The sequence below is a fragment of the Falco punctatus genome (assembly GCF_963210335.1).
Source record: "Falco punctatus genome assembly, chromosome: 4".
NCBI classification, from domain to species: domain Eukaryota; kingdom Metazoa; phylum Chordata; class Aves; order Falconiformes; family Falconidae; genus Falco; species Falco punctatus.
Window position 1 is genome coordinate 4,668,630 of NC_137583.1, and position 16,673 is coordinate 4,685,302.

The 16,673-nt window shown below is 37.0% G+C and overlaps 1 protein-coding gene across 4 annotated transcripts in view; it reads left to right on the forward strand.

Annotated features, from left to right (window-relative positions):
- Positions 1-16,541, forward strand: part of HDAC11 (histone deacetylase 11) — a 31,978-nt gene extending 15,437 nt beyond the window's left edge. For 2 of the 4 annotated variants that reach the window (XM_080387109.1, XM_080387107.1), the window contains 6 exons: positions 2,470-2,512; positions 3,909-3,985; positions 5,710-5,772; positions 7,851-7,947; positions 11,019-11,197; positions 14,573-16,541. In XM_080387109.1, the coding sequence (XP_080243235.1) occupies positions 2,470-2,512; positions 3,909-3,985; positions 5,710-5,772; positions 7,851-7,947; positions 11,019-11,197; positions 14,573-14,815 (702 nt within the window). In that variant the 3' untranslated portion in view covers positions 14,816-16,541. The remainder of the gene's footprint in view (positions 1-2,469; positions 2,513-3,908; positions 3,986-5,709; positions 5,773-7,850; positions 7,948-11,018; positions 11,198-14,572) is intronic. The other 2 variants (XM_080387108.1, XM_080387110.1) reach the window with 2 other exon arrangements.
- The last annotated feature ends 132 nt before the right edge of the window (positions 16,542-16,673 follow it).

Sequence of the window (16,673 nt, forward strand, 5' to 3'; positions counted from 1 at the left end):
TATGGTAATAGACTAGATAACAAAAAGCACTAACCACTTTAGTAGGTGTTAACTGGCAAAACCAGAGATAATAAAGCAGAACACAGTGAGTCTCCCTAATGCAAACTTGAATAAACCACCTGGAATACTTTCTCTTGGCAGTTTATCAGCAGGAGCTGGAGACACCAGCAAAACCAGTTTGGTGCTGCCTCCGTAGTCCTCTTGTTTTCAGTGGACTACTGGGAAGTTCGGGGCTGGTTTGACTTGTTTTTTTAAAAACAAACAAAACCACACCAAACCAAGCCTGATGTTACAGACTGGATAGCAGCAGAGAGAAAGAATTCTGGTTTCATGTGGTTCATGTAGTTCAGGGTGCTTAAAAATTCTTGGTTGTCACTCACAGCCAAAGAAGCAGCTCCGTTCTGTCTCCATTTAGTCCTTCAGCATCACTTCAGACTCTGGTCAGTCCTCTCTTCTATGCTGTATTTCTGACTGCAGTCAGTAGTGGTTATTGAGATATACAGGGTTTTGGTCTGCAAGGTCCTGTCCGAATAGGAATGTGCATAGTCTTATTATAGCTACCCTGTCTGTCTCTGCAATAGTTATGAGGAATGAAGGAAATGGTAGAAAAGTAATTGGGAAGGGTCTAGAGTTTCCTAGTATTGTAACTCGTATTTCTAGAGGGTTGGTCTTTACAGTACCTGTGTATGAAATTTAAAAAACTCTATTTCAACTTGGTTCTAACTAGTCAATGCTCTCTTATAGTTTTGTGATGTTTTTCATTGTGCTTGTGTTATGTTTAATTCATAAATGTTTGTTCACTAGTATTATAAATGTGGTCATGTAACAGAGAGAGACAATAGTGGTCTGTTATGTCTGTGTATCATGCCTCCTAAAATATGGATGACATCACTGATCACTTTTGGATTGATCTTGATGCCACACACTGTTATTTTTTCCTTTTTTATTTTTCATTATGGGATAATGGATACGTACTTTACAAGCAGTTTTGATTCATTAGATAATAACACTTGTGCAGTACAAGTCAGAAGTACAATCTTCTGCTATTCCTGATGGTCCCATTTATCATGAAAATTCCTGTTGAGTTTCTGTGCTTTTTAATGATTCTTTAGTGATATGGTGTTGTGGCTTAATCCTGGCTGGTAATTAAATACCACACAGCCGCTTGCTCACTTCCCCCTCACCCAGAGGGATGGGGAGGAGAACTGGAATGTAAAACTTGAGGGTTGAGCTAAGAACAGTTTAGTAATTGAAATAGAGTAAAAATGAAAGAACAATAATAACAACGATGACAATAACAATTAGAATGAAAAGGCGGAGGGAAAGAATAAAATCGAGAGGGAGAGGAGGAAGGAAAACCGATGCCCAGCCAGTCCCCGAGCAGCGACCCCCGCCCCGGCCACCCCCAGGTACCTATGCCAGGCTGCTGTCCCATGGTATGGAATGCTGCTTGGGCTGGTTGGGGTCAGCTGGCCTGGCCGTGTCCCCTCCCAGTTCCTAGTGCCCCTCCAGCCTTTTTGCTGGCATAGCTCCTAAGAAGATAATTAACTCCATCCCAGCTGCAACCAGGACATGTGGGAAGATTTGATTATTGGTGAGGAATTTCTAGGAAGTATACTAAATCACAGATAATATGTTTTCTTTTCTTGTATGATGTGTAATACGTTATTTCCATGATTATGGAAAAGAATAATCTGTTTTTCCTTTTTTTTTTTAGTTGCATCTCTAGTAATATCTTTTTTTTTTTTTTAACATGACACGTAGGGAATACTGCAGTGAAGCACTTGGTTGACTCTTCCTGGCCAAAATAGGTTAGGTTCTTCAATTAAAATTTAATCATTTAAGCCCTGTGTATTTCTTCTCTGTCAATACCTTCCCTTCCCTGAATGTCACCTGAGGTCAAAGAAAAGATACAGGCACAATTTTTCTGTATCGGGGGGGGAAAAGGATCGGTAATATTCTATACTAAGCATGTTATATATTTTTCAAAGTAAGTCACAGGACACTTCATACTGTAGTGTTTTTCTGTCCCCTCTCCCAGCTTGAAACTATGTTAATCTGTATTTTCAGGATTTCTACTTAAGTGTTTCTCCTGTTTTTACATGAACAGGAAGGATATTAGGAGATTCTTGCTAATTTTTTACTTGTACCAACAATTGTACTTGCCCTTTTTCCTTTGTCTGCTAGAGGTCGATGTTCATCTCTGTAAAGTGCAGTTGTAGATCTGTTCAACTGCCGGAGAACTAAATGCAGATGAAATATCAAAATTTTTTTCAACCAATTAGGCTGAGGATAGTTTTGTATGGTTTGTATTCAGCAATCTGATTCAATGACTTGCAGCGGTAAACCACACAAAAATTCAGTGGGCATATTCAAATGCCAAGTGTTCCATTTTGGAGGGGGGGGAAGCAGACAGTGTTAAATGCTTGCCTCGTTAATTCATGAAGTTCTCACTGTAATTTTCTGAAGGCAGGAAAACTTGCTGTTGATAGAGGCTGGGCGATCAATGTGGGTAAGTACAAATAGTAGTGCCTTAAATGATACTTGAAATAGCGTGTTTAAAATCATGTTATTTCCATTTAGCATGATGTGTAATCTGTTTATAATAATAAAAAGTGACTGGGTTGTGTTTAACTAAAATCAGCTCTCAAGCAAAAAACATGGAATATGTACTGGATTTGTTTTCTCATGCACAGTCACCCATACTGAGATTTTATAATCAAATAAAATTTTTTTTGAAAGAAAAAAAAGTTACCCAATAGTGATACAATATCATATATAAGGAAAAGTGTTTGGATCAAAGTAGTGGGGAAAAAATGAAGAAAAAAATGTTTAGATTAAATGTAAATATTTCAATAACTATATTATTGTAATTATTAAATTATAAAATAATTTTCATAGAACTTCTCGTCAGCTAATTTATTTATTACTCCAGATCAAAGGATTGGTCCATAGGCTGGAGAGTGGGGCTGAACCTGTTAGTGTCTATTTTTGGCTGTGCACTTTTTCCTGATAAAGACTTGATTGAACAAATTATGAAGAATATAGTGAATGTGAATCTGCTGTGCTGCTCATTAACACACAGCAGTGCAAAATCAGCAAACTGTTGAAGCAATATTTTGTGTCATTTAAGACTTGACTTGTTGTTTTCATACAGCTCAAATTCTGGGATTTTTCCATTTTTTGTTACACACATCTTTTACAAAATTAATATCCAATATTAAAAATTAAAAGGACATTTAAAAAAAACCTAAAAGCCTGTCATATTTACTGGTATGTAAACTGAGCTTGTTAAGTTTCTTCCTTAGATATTTGTAGTGGGTTTCTCAGTAAAAATTTCTGATTTATTATATAAAAAAAATGTTTTGGGAGGGGGAGGTCTAAGTACTTTTTTTGTTAGGCGTATGTCTGTGTTTTAAATAGGAATTCTTAAAGTTTCTTCTGGTCTGAGTGTTTGCAGAAGGCAATGGCATGTGCAGATAATGACAACACCAGACTACTTGGTTTGGGTTTTTTTTGATCTGGTGTTCAGTACAGACAGGAACTTTGTACAACTCCAGCATGCCTGGGGGAAGCTGAACTTCCAAAGCGTTGTTACAGGGTACCATGTGTGACATGTACAGCTCTCAGTTCTTAGGGTGGTTGCTAGATGAAAGGGACAGTTCCCTTTAAGCTGGGCATCTGCAGATCCTTTGCCTGATGGTCTGATAGGCTATACTTAAGAAGATACGTACAGAAACAGAGTGAGGTGTTTTGTGTTGCTAGGTAAGGGTTTAACAGCTCTAGGTGTGGTATTTGCTAAGGGGGGAAAAAAAAAGTGCCAGACACGCAAGTGATCTCTGTCTCTGTGCAAAGACTGTCTATGTTTAGTATCTAGATTTTCACGTCTTCAACGTTTTTATGTTTAGGGGGTGGTTTTCATCATTGTTCAAGTGACAAAGGTGGAGGATTTTGTGCATATGCTGATATCACACTGGCTATAAAGGTAAGAAGTATTCTTAAACCAGTATTTTCTACTGTTTGTGCAAACAGAAAAAAATCCACATACTAATCTGCATCTTAATAGGAGAAAATAAAGCCATCTATAGATTGGTAGGAATAGGACAGTGGTGTGGTACTTGATGCTGTAGAACATAATGCATATGCAGTATTGTTAAGTGGAAGGGAAGAGTTGCAGGGGTCAGAATTATGAATGCAAATGAGAGCCACTACAGTTGCATTAGTAATGTCGCCTTGCAAAAAACCCACTCAAAATCAAACCAGATTGACTTTTAATATCCTCAGTGATAATTATCCTAGCTTTACAGTTGAACGTGAAAATTCCACAGTAGTTTCAATGGTTACAATCAAGATGAATGCAGAGACAGAAATCCTCTCCCTGAATCAAGCTGCACTGTGCAGTGCTCAGAGTGGTTCAAATTCATGAATAAAAATGTGAGTGTATCCATAATAATCACTCAATGTGAGTGAATACATTTGGTATTTAGCTGTTGAGAGGCTGAAGCAAGAGCCTTCTGCAATTTGGGCTTATTTTTATCAAATGTACTGTGGTATATTTGTATACTAGAATATTTATAAAGTATCAGTAATAATCAAACATTAAAAAGCTGTAATGATTGCAGCACACTAGATGACATAACATCTAATTTCTGTTCCTGGTAATTTGCAGAAAAGTAATCCACAGTGTTCTATTTTCCCTACCATTAAAACGCAGACTAAGAAATTATAGTGGGTGACAGTTCATACAAAATCTATATTAAAGATAGTAGCTTGTCCAAGTTAAGATTCAAAGAATTAAAATATGTTTTTTTCGTCGCAGATGTGGAATAAGAAACGAATTATGTTACTAAAAGTGGCTTTAATGCGTACAATCCCTACAGCAGCTTTTCCTAAATGGTGGATTTTATGCTTATTCAGTTGGATGCAATCACAGTGGACTGTTTCTCCCTTCCTGCACTTGTGCTGTCGTTTGTGTCTCATGAAGTTAGCTCTTTGCTGGTTTGGGGGTCTGTGCAGCTCTTGCTTCACCCTGTCCCAAGCCACAGTTGTTGCTGTTGCTTTCTCAATGCTGTCACTGGTTCTGCTGCAGCCTCTGACAGCACCAATGCCACAGTCAGCTTTATAATCCCTAGTTGGACCTGTCCTTTTCTGTCTGACTGGTGTGGGATGCTGAGATGTGCCGGCCACACTTGCGTAGAGCCAGTATGGCTACAACAGGGCTCCTTACCCTGGGCTCTGTTGTGTGACTCAGTGCCATTGGGCTTATGCCTCATTTGTGGAGCCTGTTATACAAATTAGCGTGGAATTCTGTAGAAGGATAGGTCCTTGATCCTATGTTGTGTCTGATACTTTGTGGGAGAAAGAGAAGGTAAGTGTCTTTATTCCCTCTCTTCACCGACTTTCTCTGCCGGTAAGCAGATAGACCTGCACAGATGACTGAAATGCATTTTTCATGCATATCATCTGGTGGAAATGTATAGGGTTTTTTACTGTATAACCACAAAAATTGTCTTTTTATGTCAAATAACTAGAGCTTTTGTAATTAAATATATTAGAATAATTTAGCCATTTATTTGGTGAATGAAATGAATAGACATGCACTACATCCAAATCAGAACAGTAATATGCTGTGCAAGCTTCAAGCCTGCAGTTTAATCTGGCATTTAACTTTGTAACTTTCTCCATCTTTTTATTTGTTTCTATATCCAGTTCCTATTTGAAAGAGTACAAGGGGTGTCTAAAGCCACAATTATTGATCTGGATGCTCATCAGGTGAGTAGCTTACCTATATTTCAAGCAAAACGTCTGCAGAATAGAAGTGTATGGCAAGTACCATTTTCTTCTAATAGTCGTATAAACTGTCAACTGACAGAATACGAAGGTAGTCCTGGATGATGGAAACTGTGAACAGTTCAGTTTAATTACTTTATGGTCCAAAAGGCTGTTAAACCAGTTTAATGAAATTAAACTGAGTTCTAGCGCCATCATGTGGCTGGATGTAAAAATATTACATACACAATCTCCAGTCAATCCCAGAAGAAACAAGAATCTCTTAAGACGGAATTGTGGTTGGTTAGTTCAGCATGCGTGATCGTTGCAGCAACCTTTGCAGGGATGAATTTGACTTTCGGAGTTTTAATGGAAAGTCTGGCTTCAAGCTAGTGAAGTAAAGAATACATCACTCTTCACCTGGTAAAGTGACTTATTGTGGTCACTTTATTTTGGTAGGATTTCCAAAATAAATCCTGAAAGGAGGGAAGTAGTATTTTTAGAAAAGCAGTTAATGCACCATAACTATGTCCTGTCTGAAGTGTTGAAGATAATTTACTATGTGTAAATTAACCATTTTTAAGAAGCTCCATGGCAGTGAGGAAGCCTAATGGCTGCAAGGTTTTCATCTTCTATCGTTTCTCTTATCTGCAAGTTAAAGCATCTGCAAGTTAAAGCATCATAAAATTACCATGAAATAAGGACATAGATTATGCAACAGAAAGATGTTTGTGTTCATGATTCCCTTCAGCAGTCTCTGTCAGGCTGTGGATTTTTTTGGGGTGATTTTCTGTTTTTTAAAAACTTCTTGGAATGTATTTTGGTTTTGAGGTATCTGCTGCTAATCTGTCTGCACTAAACACCCCTTTGTTTCCCTTGTTTGGGGAGTGAGAGGTCTGTGACATGGTAGCTCAGCAGATCCTTTTAAATGCACAGATACTCTCATCTTGTAAACATTCCAGTTCTTAGTGCCTTGGCACTTTCACCTCTCATAAGAAAATGGTTCGCCCAGAGGCTCTCATTTTCCTAGATTTCTGTTCCTGAACTGTTTATTTGTGGGCTAAAGGTGCTGAAGAATTAACTAGGAGTTGCAGTTTTTTAGCATTAAATTAAATTAAAAAATGCAATTCTGGTGCTTCCCATTCCCTTTCACACACATTGGCTACCTTTAGCTCAGTAATTCTTACTTTCTTTCTCCTTTTTTTTGGTTTTTTTTTGTTTTTTGTTTTGTTTCCAGGAGGGGAAGACATGAATTATGTAACTGAATTACAGAAGATGTATCTGTGGAAATGTCTGTTTCTACAGTTTGAATGAAATTCTTTTGGGGCTAGGGGCTGTAGTCCTGTATGATACACTGATTTCCACAAAATTATCTTAGTGATTGCTGTGAAAGGATTATTTTTATACTAGTGGACAAAAGTCTAAATGAGAGCCAAAAGAATACTGTTTCAATTCAGAAATGTGGGGCGGGTGAAATACATAGAATCTGAATTTTCACTTGAGCATTCATCTTTACAACCAGTAGGGTCTTTTTGTAGGGAATTCCTGAAGTTAAACTATATGTAAAACTGTGGGTCTTTAATGTTTGTAATTTTCCCAGGGATTACTTATCTCACCAAGGCTTGAATTATCAGAAGAGCTGTAGTCTGCTGTATTTATTTATTAATCCTTGTATAAGAATATGAGTATCTCTGCAGCAGTTGAAAGTGACTTTTTTTTTTTTTTTTGGACAGTTGGAAGATGAGAGATCTGTTAGATGCTCACAGTTGCTGTTGTGATGCTGCTGAAAACAATTAGCTTGTAATTTTTTATTATTTCCTTGCCTGTGCAATGAGATCTGTGACAGTTGCCTTCACAGAGATACAAAGATGTTGATCTTGGTAATACTAGCAGTCTTCAGAGTGGTGTTTGTCAAAGCCCCCAAAACTTTATACTTCAAAATAACTTTCAAAGGTATAAATAAGAGAATGACACAGTAGTTTTAAGTATTAGATTTTTGTAGTCTTAATTACTCTAGGATTTGCAGATTATTTAATTCTTTGTTGGTATGATAGGTATAGCTGACTGTAAATTTCCTTCAGGGAAATGGCCATGAGAGGGACTTCATGGATGATCCTCGAGTATATATTATGGACGTGTACAATAGATATATTTATCCAGGGGATGGATTTGCTAAACGTAAGTATAACTGAAATGGATATTCCAAAATGGGAAAGACACTGTGGTGTTAAGTAACTTTATCTACTAATAAGCTTCCTTGCAACAATGTTAGCTAGATTTTTTTAAAATTTCATATTGAACATACGATTTTCAATGATCGCTCTGATATGTCACAATAGTATCACTGTAGTGTTTTCCTTCACCTCTGGAATGAATTTCTGGAATGCAAGATGTGGGTGTTGCAAAAGCTCATGCCACCCTTAGAACAGTGAGTTAAATAATCCTTTTGATTTGAAGATAACTCTTAGAACTTAATCTTTCCCTTACACTAAATTTATAAAAGAATTCACTAAGGATTAGGTAATACTGTGTAAAGAGGTTTCATGTTCTTTTGAAAGTTACAAGTGCATGCAGAAAACAGGATGCATCTGAACGTGAAACAAGTTGGGAAGTAAAAGGAAGTCATACAAATGTGGAGAGCTGGTGCTTGATTTTTTTGTTATTTATCCCTATTCTGATGTGCCTGTTGTGTCTGGTGACCTGTCACAATTGGTGGGGTTTTGGTTAACAGTTATATTGCAATACAGAAGCCCAAAGCTTATTTGATCTTTTCTGTTACGCTGTCATTTATTACAGCCTTAAACTATGATTCAGTTCACAAATTATTGGGGGAGATACTCCTCTGATGTTGAATTTCTTCAGTTACAGTGTCTTTCTGAAAAGCCTACTTGATTTGGATTCTTGGCAAGAATTAGGTGCAGTGCACTGTACCTCTTTTATTTTTTGACTAGTAAAGATTTTGAAAATTGTAGTGTATGTATTTCAGGGTATTAAACTAAAAAAATGACCATTTAAAGCACATCATGTCTGTAAGACTTAATTGCAAGCAAATGAAGATAGGGTTTTTTTTCTTAAGCATCCCTTTATTCTTACATCAAATAGCAACGTTTTGAACAGATGGATTAAGACCAAAGCAGAGTATGCCCTTGTTAGCAAATCCGAAATACTGAGCTCCCCTCTCCAGTGGAGCTGGGAATACTAGCATTCCCTTTCTGCAGATGGAGCATGAGATGCAGAAGGCTGTGGCCAAAGGCGTATGAATGTGTAGTTCCTTGTAGTTTGCATAAGGGTGTCTAAATAATAGGAGTGCCTAAATCCTCTAAATTCTTTCCTGGTAGGTGACCAGACAAAGAGGAGGTCAGACAGGGCATCTTCTTGAAGGGAGGTAGAAACTGAGAGTTTGAATCCTTAGAGTAAATTCTCACTGATCACTGTCACGCTGGACTTCCTACTCATTTTCTCCATGTTTTATTACAAGAGTCTCTTCTGTACGTGGTGGTTTTTTTTTTCCACATACACTTCATCAGAAAACAAAGAAAAGACAACTAGCTAACATTGCCTAATGCTTAGCCGTAAGCATATTGACTTTCTAAGGGGATGTAGTTTGGAATTGCATAGAATTTTAGGAAGAGAAAGGAGAAGATGGATGGAGAAAAGGACTAGTTCATTGAAAAGGGAGCATAAAAACTTCACAGCTGCAACTCAAAGTTCAGGCCTTAAAGCGTTGCTGTTGGTCAGTGTCATTTTGCAGTTTTCAAAGCTGTATAAGAACATCCACTAATCTGCAAGAGATGGACAAAAGGCTATTGAATGCAAAAGCTGTGTTCATTCTAACCTACAGATCCATCTTTGTGTACATTGGTATTCCCTGATCTGAATAGTAACTAATCACTGTAATTCTGTGTTTTGTGGTGGAGATGAAGACAAGAGACCTGCAGAGGCATGGAATCTTATTCGCATCTCAACTTGTTAATGGTTTCATCAGAACAGTACTTACTTGTTCCCCACACTGACGTGTTTACCTCCTCTTCTAAAGCACTATCCAGCTAGCTGATTCTGACACTGAAGAGGGTCTAAGGGCTGTTCAGAAGAGCACAGCTGTGCAGACCTATGTGAACATTTATACAACAATAAGAAGTTAATTTAGGAAAAATATCGTAAAGAAACAAAAATCTTTGAAGCTAACGTTGATGCAGTAAAATAAAGGAAAGTAAAAGAATGCTTCGTTAATGTTGAACAAGGATGGAAAGCAGAAAAAAAACCCTACCCAGCAATCATGAGGATAAATAAGTATCATTGTGTTGTTGAAAGCATTCATGCACACTTTGTGCATGCTGAATCCACACTTAAGATGTAAGACTCCCAGGTCATTTAATTCAAGTCATAGGGTATGGTGAGGTTAGAAGTCATACCGTGAAACACCTCTGACATAATTTGATTAATTCAGATTTGGAGTTACACATAGCTCCATAAAAGCGCCCCAAACTAGGCTGCATAACCTTGGGTTTCTTTCCTCTACTTTCTCAGCCCTCCTGTTCTACTTCTAATGCTTTATTGAAAGCATTAGAAATAATTTGATTTAAATTAAGAATAGATATTTGCTCTTCTGGTAGGATTACAGGGTAAGAACACTAAATTGAAACTGCTTGGGGCAAAGCTGAAGCTTGTTACACATTCATAAAGCAGTTCACATAAATTCATGATCCCTTGCTGTGAAGTTTTGAGTGTTGTGATAAGAATAAAACATCTTAATTTCTCAGTAATATTTATCTTGGGTTTTTGTCCCCCAACTGTTTCCTTTTCAGTAGCAATTCAGTGTTTTCTTCTGCTTATGCTTTTTTAGGTTACTTTTAAGTTGTTAATTTTCTTTGTTTTCTTTTCTGATTGGTAAATAGACAAGTAGGTCAATGTAGGTCAGCTGCTTTTCAATAACATTTTCCACTTGTGTACCAGAGATTGTTTTTCTTGTGCCCCACCCCACCCCCCACCCCGGCCTGCATCTAATTGTTTCTCTTCAATGGAAAATGGAGTTTTTTCAAGGTCGTTGTGCTTATGTTTGCTGGGAAAACAAGTAGTTGAATAATTTTCATAAAGTTCTGTGAAAATGCAGTGTATTTACAAAATTTCCAGAAACATTGTCTTTCCGTGTTGCTTACCTAAATGTTGCATTTTCTTTCAAACCAATGCTTTGTTTATTGAGTAATGTGGAAATGTACTCTTTTTTTTAATTTATTTATTTTTATTTTTAGGTGCTATAAAACGCAAGGTGGAATTAGAATGGGGTACAGAGGACACAGAGTATCTTCAGAAGGTACATACTCACGTGGAAGGAGCATTAAATGAATTGAAACCTGACATCATTGTTTATAATGCCGGGACTGATATTCTGGATGGCGATCCGTTGGGAGGACTTGCTGTTTCCCCTCAGGTTTGTGCAATACTAAAATACCTACAGACTTTCAGTTCTCAGTAGATGCTGAAGGCAGTCCTCAGAGTGACTTGTAGCAATTTTTTAGATGAAGGTAAGGTGCCTACTTTACCCTAAACCAGAGCATTTTCCTGTTACAGATACATCTCCCTTGCTCTCTCACTATATGTTTTGTTGTCTCTTCCTGACTCTAAATATTTTTGTTCTTCAGGTGCCTGTTACAGTATTATTAATCATCTCTCTAAAATATGCTGATCTTGAACATCCAGACAGTAACCAGAGGGACATATAGTTTCACACCTCACCTGCCTTTATTTTTTCCGTTTGGTTTGTTCTTTCTTTTCTCCTCGCATAACTCATATTGCAGTATGGTTTTTTGTCACCTGCCCCCAGTATCTATCTTACACTTAATTTTCTCTGTAGCACTCCCAGCTGTTTTAAACTGCTCTTCTGGTATCGTCTAGTTCTAGCAGTTTTGTGCAGCTTGTCTGTGTATTCTTAGCAAATGAAGAGATTTTTTTTTTTCCCTTTCCATGTTCTTTTCTGTACAGAAGTTGTTACCCTTGTTCAGTTTACCTTCTCTCCCCAGTTTGGTACCAGATTTAAATTTTTATTTGTTCTGTTTAAATTCACAGAAGTCTTCACCTTCCAGATATAACAGATCTGCTTTTCTCAAAATAAAGAAAAATTTACTTTATCTCATACTTCCTTCATTTTTGTTTTTTTTTTTAATGATTCCTTCTCTGATAGTTCTTCAGTGCTGTCTCTCTCCTGTTTGCACATTTGGTTCTCTTTTAGTGTCCACCAGTTCAATATAGAAAAGTGCTTTCTTGATTTGTGAGCTCTTAGATTCCCTTCTATCCAAGTCATCACTTGATCTGTTCGGTTTTTGTTCTGTTTTGCCATACTTCAGTTGTCTTGCACAGAGCTCTAGTTACTTGCTGGTTTTTATTGGCTTCCTGATGTATTTTCTCATTCTTGCTGTCTCTCTCACTGAGCAGCCTTTTCATTGCTGACTGCCTTGCAAACTCCTTGAGGAGCCCAAGGTGGAGTGACTTGGGAGCTGCTCTGAATCTCCAGGTTTGGTTTCCTCACGGTGTAGAAGGCTCTCTAAGGAGGAAGGAAGAGCTGAGGTGCTTGGACTTGTTTGGTTTTGACCTTGGAGAGGATATGACCTGAGGTGTAAGATCTGAGATCCTCATTTGGAGGAACGGAGCTTTTTGGAAAGCAGTGGCCATCAAGAAAAATGGAGGCTTAGTGATGGATGGAGAATACTTTAAAAAAATATTTATAAAAGAGATTAAAAATTCTGCCTTTGAGAAGGAGCAGTGTTAATTGCCAAGGAAAATGAGTTGCTGTAGCTTGATGGGTGCCGTGTGGAGAAAGACAGATGGGGAAGGAAAGCTGAGATGACTCTCCTGGTCATAAGTAGAGATGAAAAGGTAGAGCACCTTTTCTCTGCACAGCCTGATGGAGAAAAGGTTTCTGTAGCTCAGGCCTTTTCCTGAATTGAGGGCAGTGTTGTCTCTCTGATCTTGTTGGCTTAGGTGGTGAATGGTGTGTTTCACCAAGCTTGAAATCCCAGGCTACTGGGAATGCCAAAACTGAAGGTATTGAGTCTGGATGATTCGTCTGTTCAAGGCTGATGAGTCCAGTCTTCAGTTGTACGGTGCAGATGTTATTCATCTTTTGAAATCTTGCTGCAGAGTTAATTCTACTGAAAAGTATGCTTCCTCTGAGTGCTGTGAGTGATAGTTTCTTGGTGCTTGAGGCTATAGCCAGGAAGCTTCAGGTATAACAGGCAAGCCCATCTTACCTTTGTTTGTAAGTGGGAACTGTCTCAGGCTGTAGTCTTCAGTTGATGTATTTTTTCCCCTGGTAACATGCAAATGGTGGAATAAGCCCGTATCTTTTTCCCTTAGTTCTTCAGGCTCAGCCACTAGCGGTGCTGGAGCAGGGATTGGGACCATTAGGCTCCTCTGAATAGTGGCTGCTTGCAGTTCTTGTGTGGTATAAGGTTCGCTGCATCCAGTCATGGTTCCCTAGGGATGTACAGCTCCTTCTGTAATTCTGTTACTTCCTTTAAGGATTTGTTTCTAGCATAATTCTTCAGTTTCCTTTGTCTTTTCAGTTATTATTCCTTGCTCCCATTGTCCTTTTACAGGGTTGTGTCAAACTGTACAAAACCCATTACTGTTGTATGGTTTTACAAAGTATTTTTTCAGCTACATTTGAACTTCATTCTTTCCTTTTACCATTTGTTTGTGGTCTAATTTCTTTTTAATGGCAGGGTAATATTTCTTGATGTATTTACAGTCTTCCTGTAACCAGTCTGAGTAGTGCATATTCATTTTATAGCACTTTTGCTGCTGTTCCCTTAATTTTCTGTATTTGATGGCCTTTTAATCCCTTTTTCCGTTCTCCAGCTTTTGCAGTTATTTAAATTTTGAGCTGTCCGTTGTAAGCTGTGTCTATGATGTTAGGGGTTTTTTCCCTTTTTTGAGGAGTTGTAATGGATTATTTATGCATTCTATGTATCTCTGACACTCTGCTTTTACTACTTAATGCAAAAGTAGATTGTAATTCTCTTCTCACTTATTTCTGAATTCCTTCTCTTTTCCCACACATGTACGTACTTGAAACCCAGGAGAATCAAACTCTTGTTATACGTGTTCAGTGACAGTACAGTACCTCTTGGTCAGTATCTTTGTTATTTTTTTAGTTTCATACCCTTCTCTGTTAGTAAGAAATTATTTAGAATTTATTTTCCTTTTTAAGGATTTACCATTATGTACATTTTGCAACTCCTTCTTCAGCCATAGATTTTTCTAGTATTAACTATAGGCTTTTACGAAAAGAAACTGGAAGCCTGTAATTCAGCTGGTGATTGTGAACATGTAAAATCTGATTTGAATTTTTGGTGGTTCTGTAGGTTTGTGAAATCTTGATCATCAAGTTGCTAAATTTTTGTCATTATGCTATGCATAATGAGCACAAACTGAAGTACTTAAAATTCAGACATTCTTACTCTCACCCTGTAAAATAGACTGAACATTTCTAAACTTTGTAGTCACTTTAGACTTTATGGCCTTTCGGCTGGAACTCTTCTAGGAATTAATACTAAAAACTTTCATCTGTTGTGTCCTCTAAAACCAAGATAAGGAAATTTTTTATTTGCTGTTTTTCCCTTTTTAAAATGTTATGCATGTAAACCAGCTAACAGGACTCTTAAATGAATTTTTTTTATTCCTGTTGTAAAATGTAAGGCTTAATCACTTATCAGACACCCAGTACTAGATATCCATAAGTCATAGGCTAGAACTAAAATACCATATTCATAGCATTTTTTTTCTTTTAACTGTTGTAAACTTGCAGGGAATTGTGAAGAGAGATGAAGTAGTGTTCAAGGCTGCCAGAAGCCGCAGAATCCCAATCCTGATGGTGACATCTGGAGGCTACCAGAAGAGGACAGCGCGGATTATTGCCGATTCCATCCTCAATTTGCACAACCTGGGCCTTATTGACAAAGAGCAGGCAACCTGTGGAGTTCAAAGTCCCAAGTTGGAACAGATGATTAGAGACTCTGCTAAAGACTTAACCAACTTGTCGCTGCAATGACAAGTTACTAAATTTTAGGAAAGAACTTCCTGTTTTAGGAGCAGGAAGTCTCCACATCATTATCAGGGTTAATATAATGTATTCCAGAAGACTCAACTTGCCTGTAAAATAATACAGTAGAGGTAATATGCAGTCACAGAGTAAGTGTGTCTAACTTCTGAAGCTATCTTGAGCAAAGGCAACAAGTCCTTATAAGCTAATTGAGACATATACTCGTGTACTATCTTTAAGTTTATAATATTACTGTAGAAAGCTTTAATTGCTTCTCTTATTGTTATGAGTAGTCATATTACGTTGAAAGAACTATGCAGTTGGTATCCAAACACTGTCCCAGACCTATTTCAGATGATGCAGTTCAGACTGTGGTGGGAGAAATATGGGCTAAACCGACTGGCTTTTTTTTTTTTTTAGATACTGCATTTTATTTATTGCTTTTTTAATTGAAATATTATAAAACAAGTTCTGTGCAGGCTTCTGTGCTCTTTAATACTGAAGTGCAATACTATACAAAATCTGTTCAGTTAGTAGGCTTTTAAGCCATAGACTATTAGAACAAAAGCTCATTAATTTATATTTTATTCCTGTTGTTGATAGTGACTTAAATCCTAGTTATAAACACCTTGCAAAATAGAATATGAAATGCCTTTGGCTCCATATGCAAATGAGCCATAAGGGCTCAGCGTTGATGGTCTGTTTTCGGCCTCTCTTGAGGCCTGCATATAAAAGGCAATAGTTACTATGCATCTTAAATCACAGAGTAAAGTAACTACAATAACAATAAAACAAATTTTAGAATTCTTGCAGAAAATATTATGTAGAAACATGCGTAATCTTTTATTGTTGCCAGCATGTCATGTATAAAACAGTGAATGAGTACATTTTGATTTTTCTTTTTCCTCAACTATTGCTGTGGTTTTTCATTTGCTCAGAGAGTAATCGTACTCATAGTTGCATCGTAGTTGGTAACCAAATTGTTTATATTTACACATAAAAATACAGTGAAATTTCTACACTTAAGTTAACGTGCTAACTTCATACAGGAGCTTTTAGGAGGATTTCAGAACTAAGGAGTTTATTCAAAAGGGAATTCAGTACCTTAACTGTAAAGTTTGATTTTATTTAAATTGGTATATTTTGCATTAGGTACTGTTTGTAGCATTGGGTTGTAAACATACTAAACTGTATATTTTGCAAGAGCTTTTTTCACTTGCAAGCATTCACTGATTTGTAGTACAAGTTGCACATTGTGTTCAGTTTGAGTCTTTCTGTGAAGGGACACTAATATTTTCCTTGTAATAGAATCAGTGTGTAAGCTATTTAAGGAATGTTTAATTAGAATACTTACCTCACTTAATGTTAATTTCTAGATTGATAGGGTTTGTTAATTGTAAGAACTTGCACAATTGCTGTAAATATCTGCTTTAAAAAAATTTGACATATTGCACTAATCTTGAGTTGCAACACTGTTATTAAAAAGCACTTTTAAATTTCTTACTAGAAGGACCATCAGAATACAACTAATGTTGAGATTTATTTTTTCTATACTGTCTGATGTTACTGAAAGATGTTGTTATTCTTTCATATAATTTTTTATAAAATTATAAATTACATTTCTATAAATTAAACCCCTGTCCTAGTACCATATGGTCTTTTCCAAAACGTTTTCTGTTTGTGTTAACACATTTATATTTTCCCGTGGTCGAGATTAAAATGATGTTGAACTGTGCTGACTGACTTTTCTTTTCACTTCACATGTATCTTGGCTATCAAAAACTTTGCATGGAACAGTTTATTGAAAAGACAAGACAACATGTTTTTCATACTTAAAAAATAAACTGAAACTGCAGAGAGTCTTAAG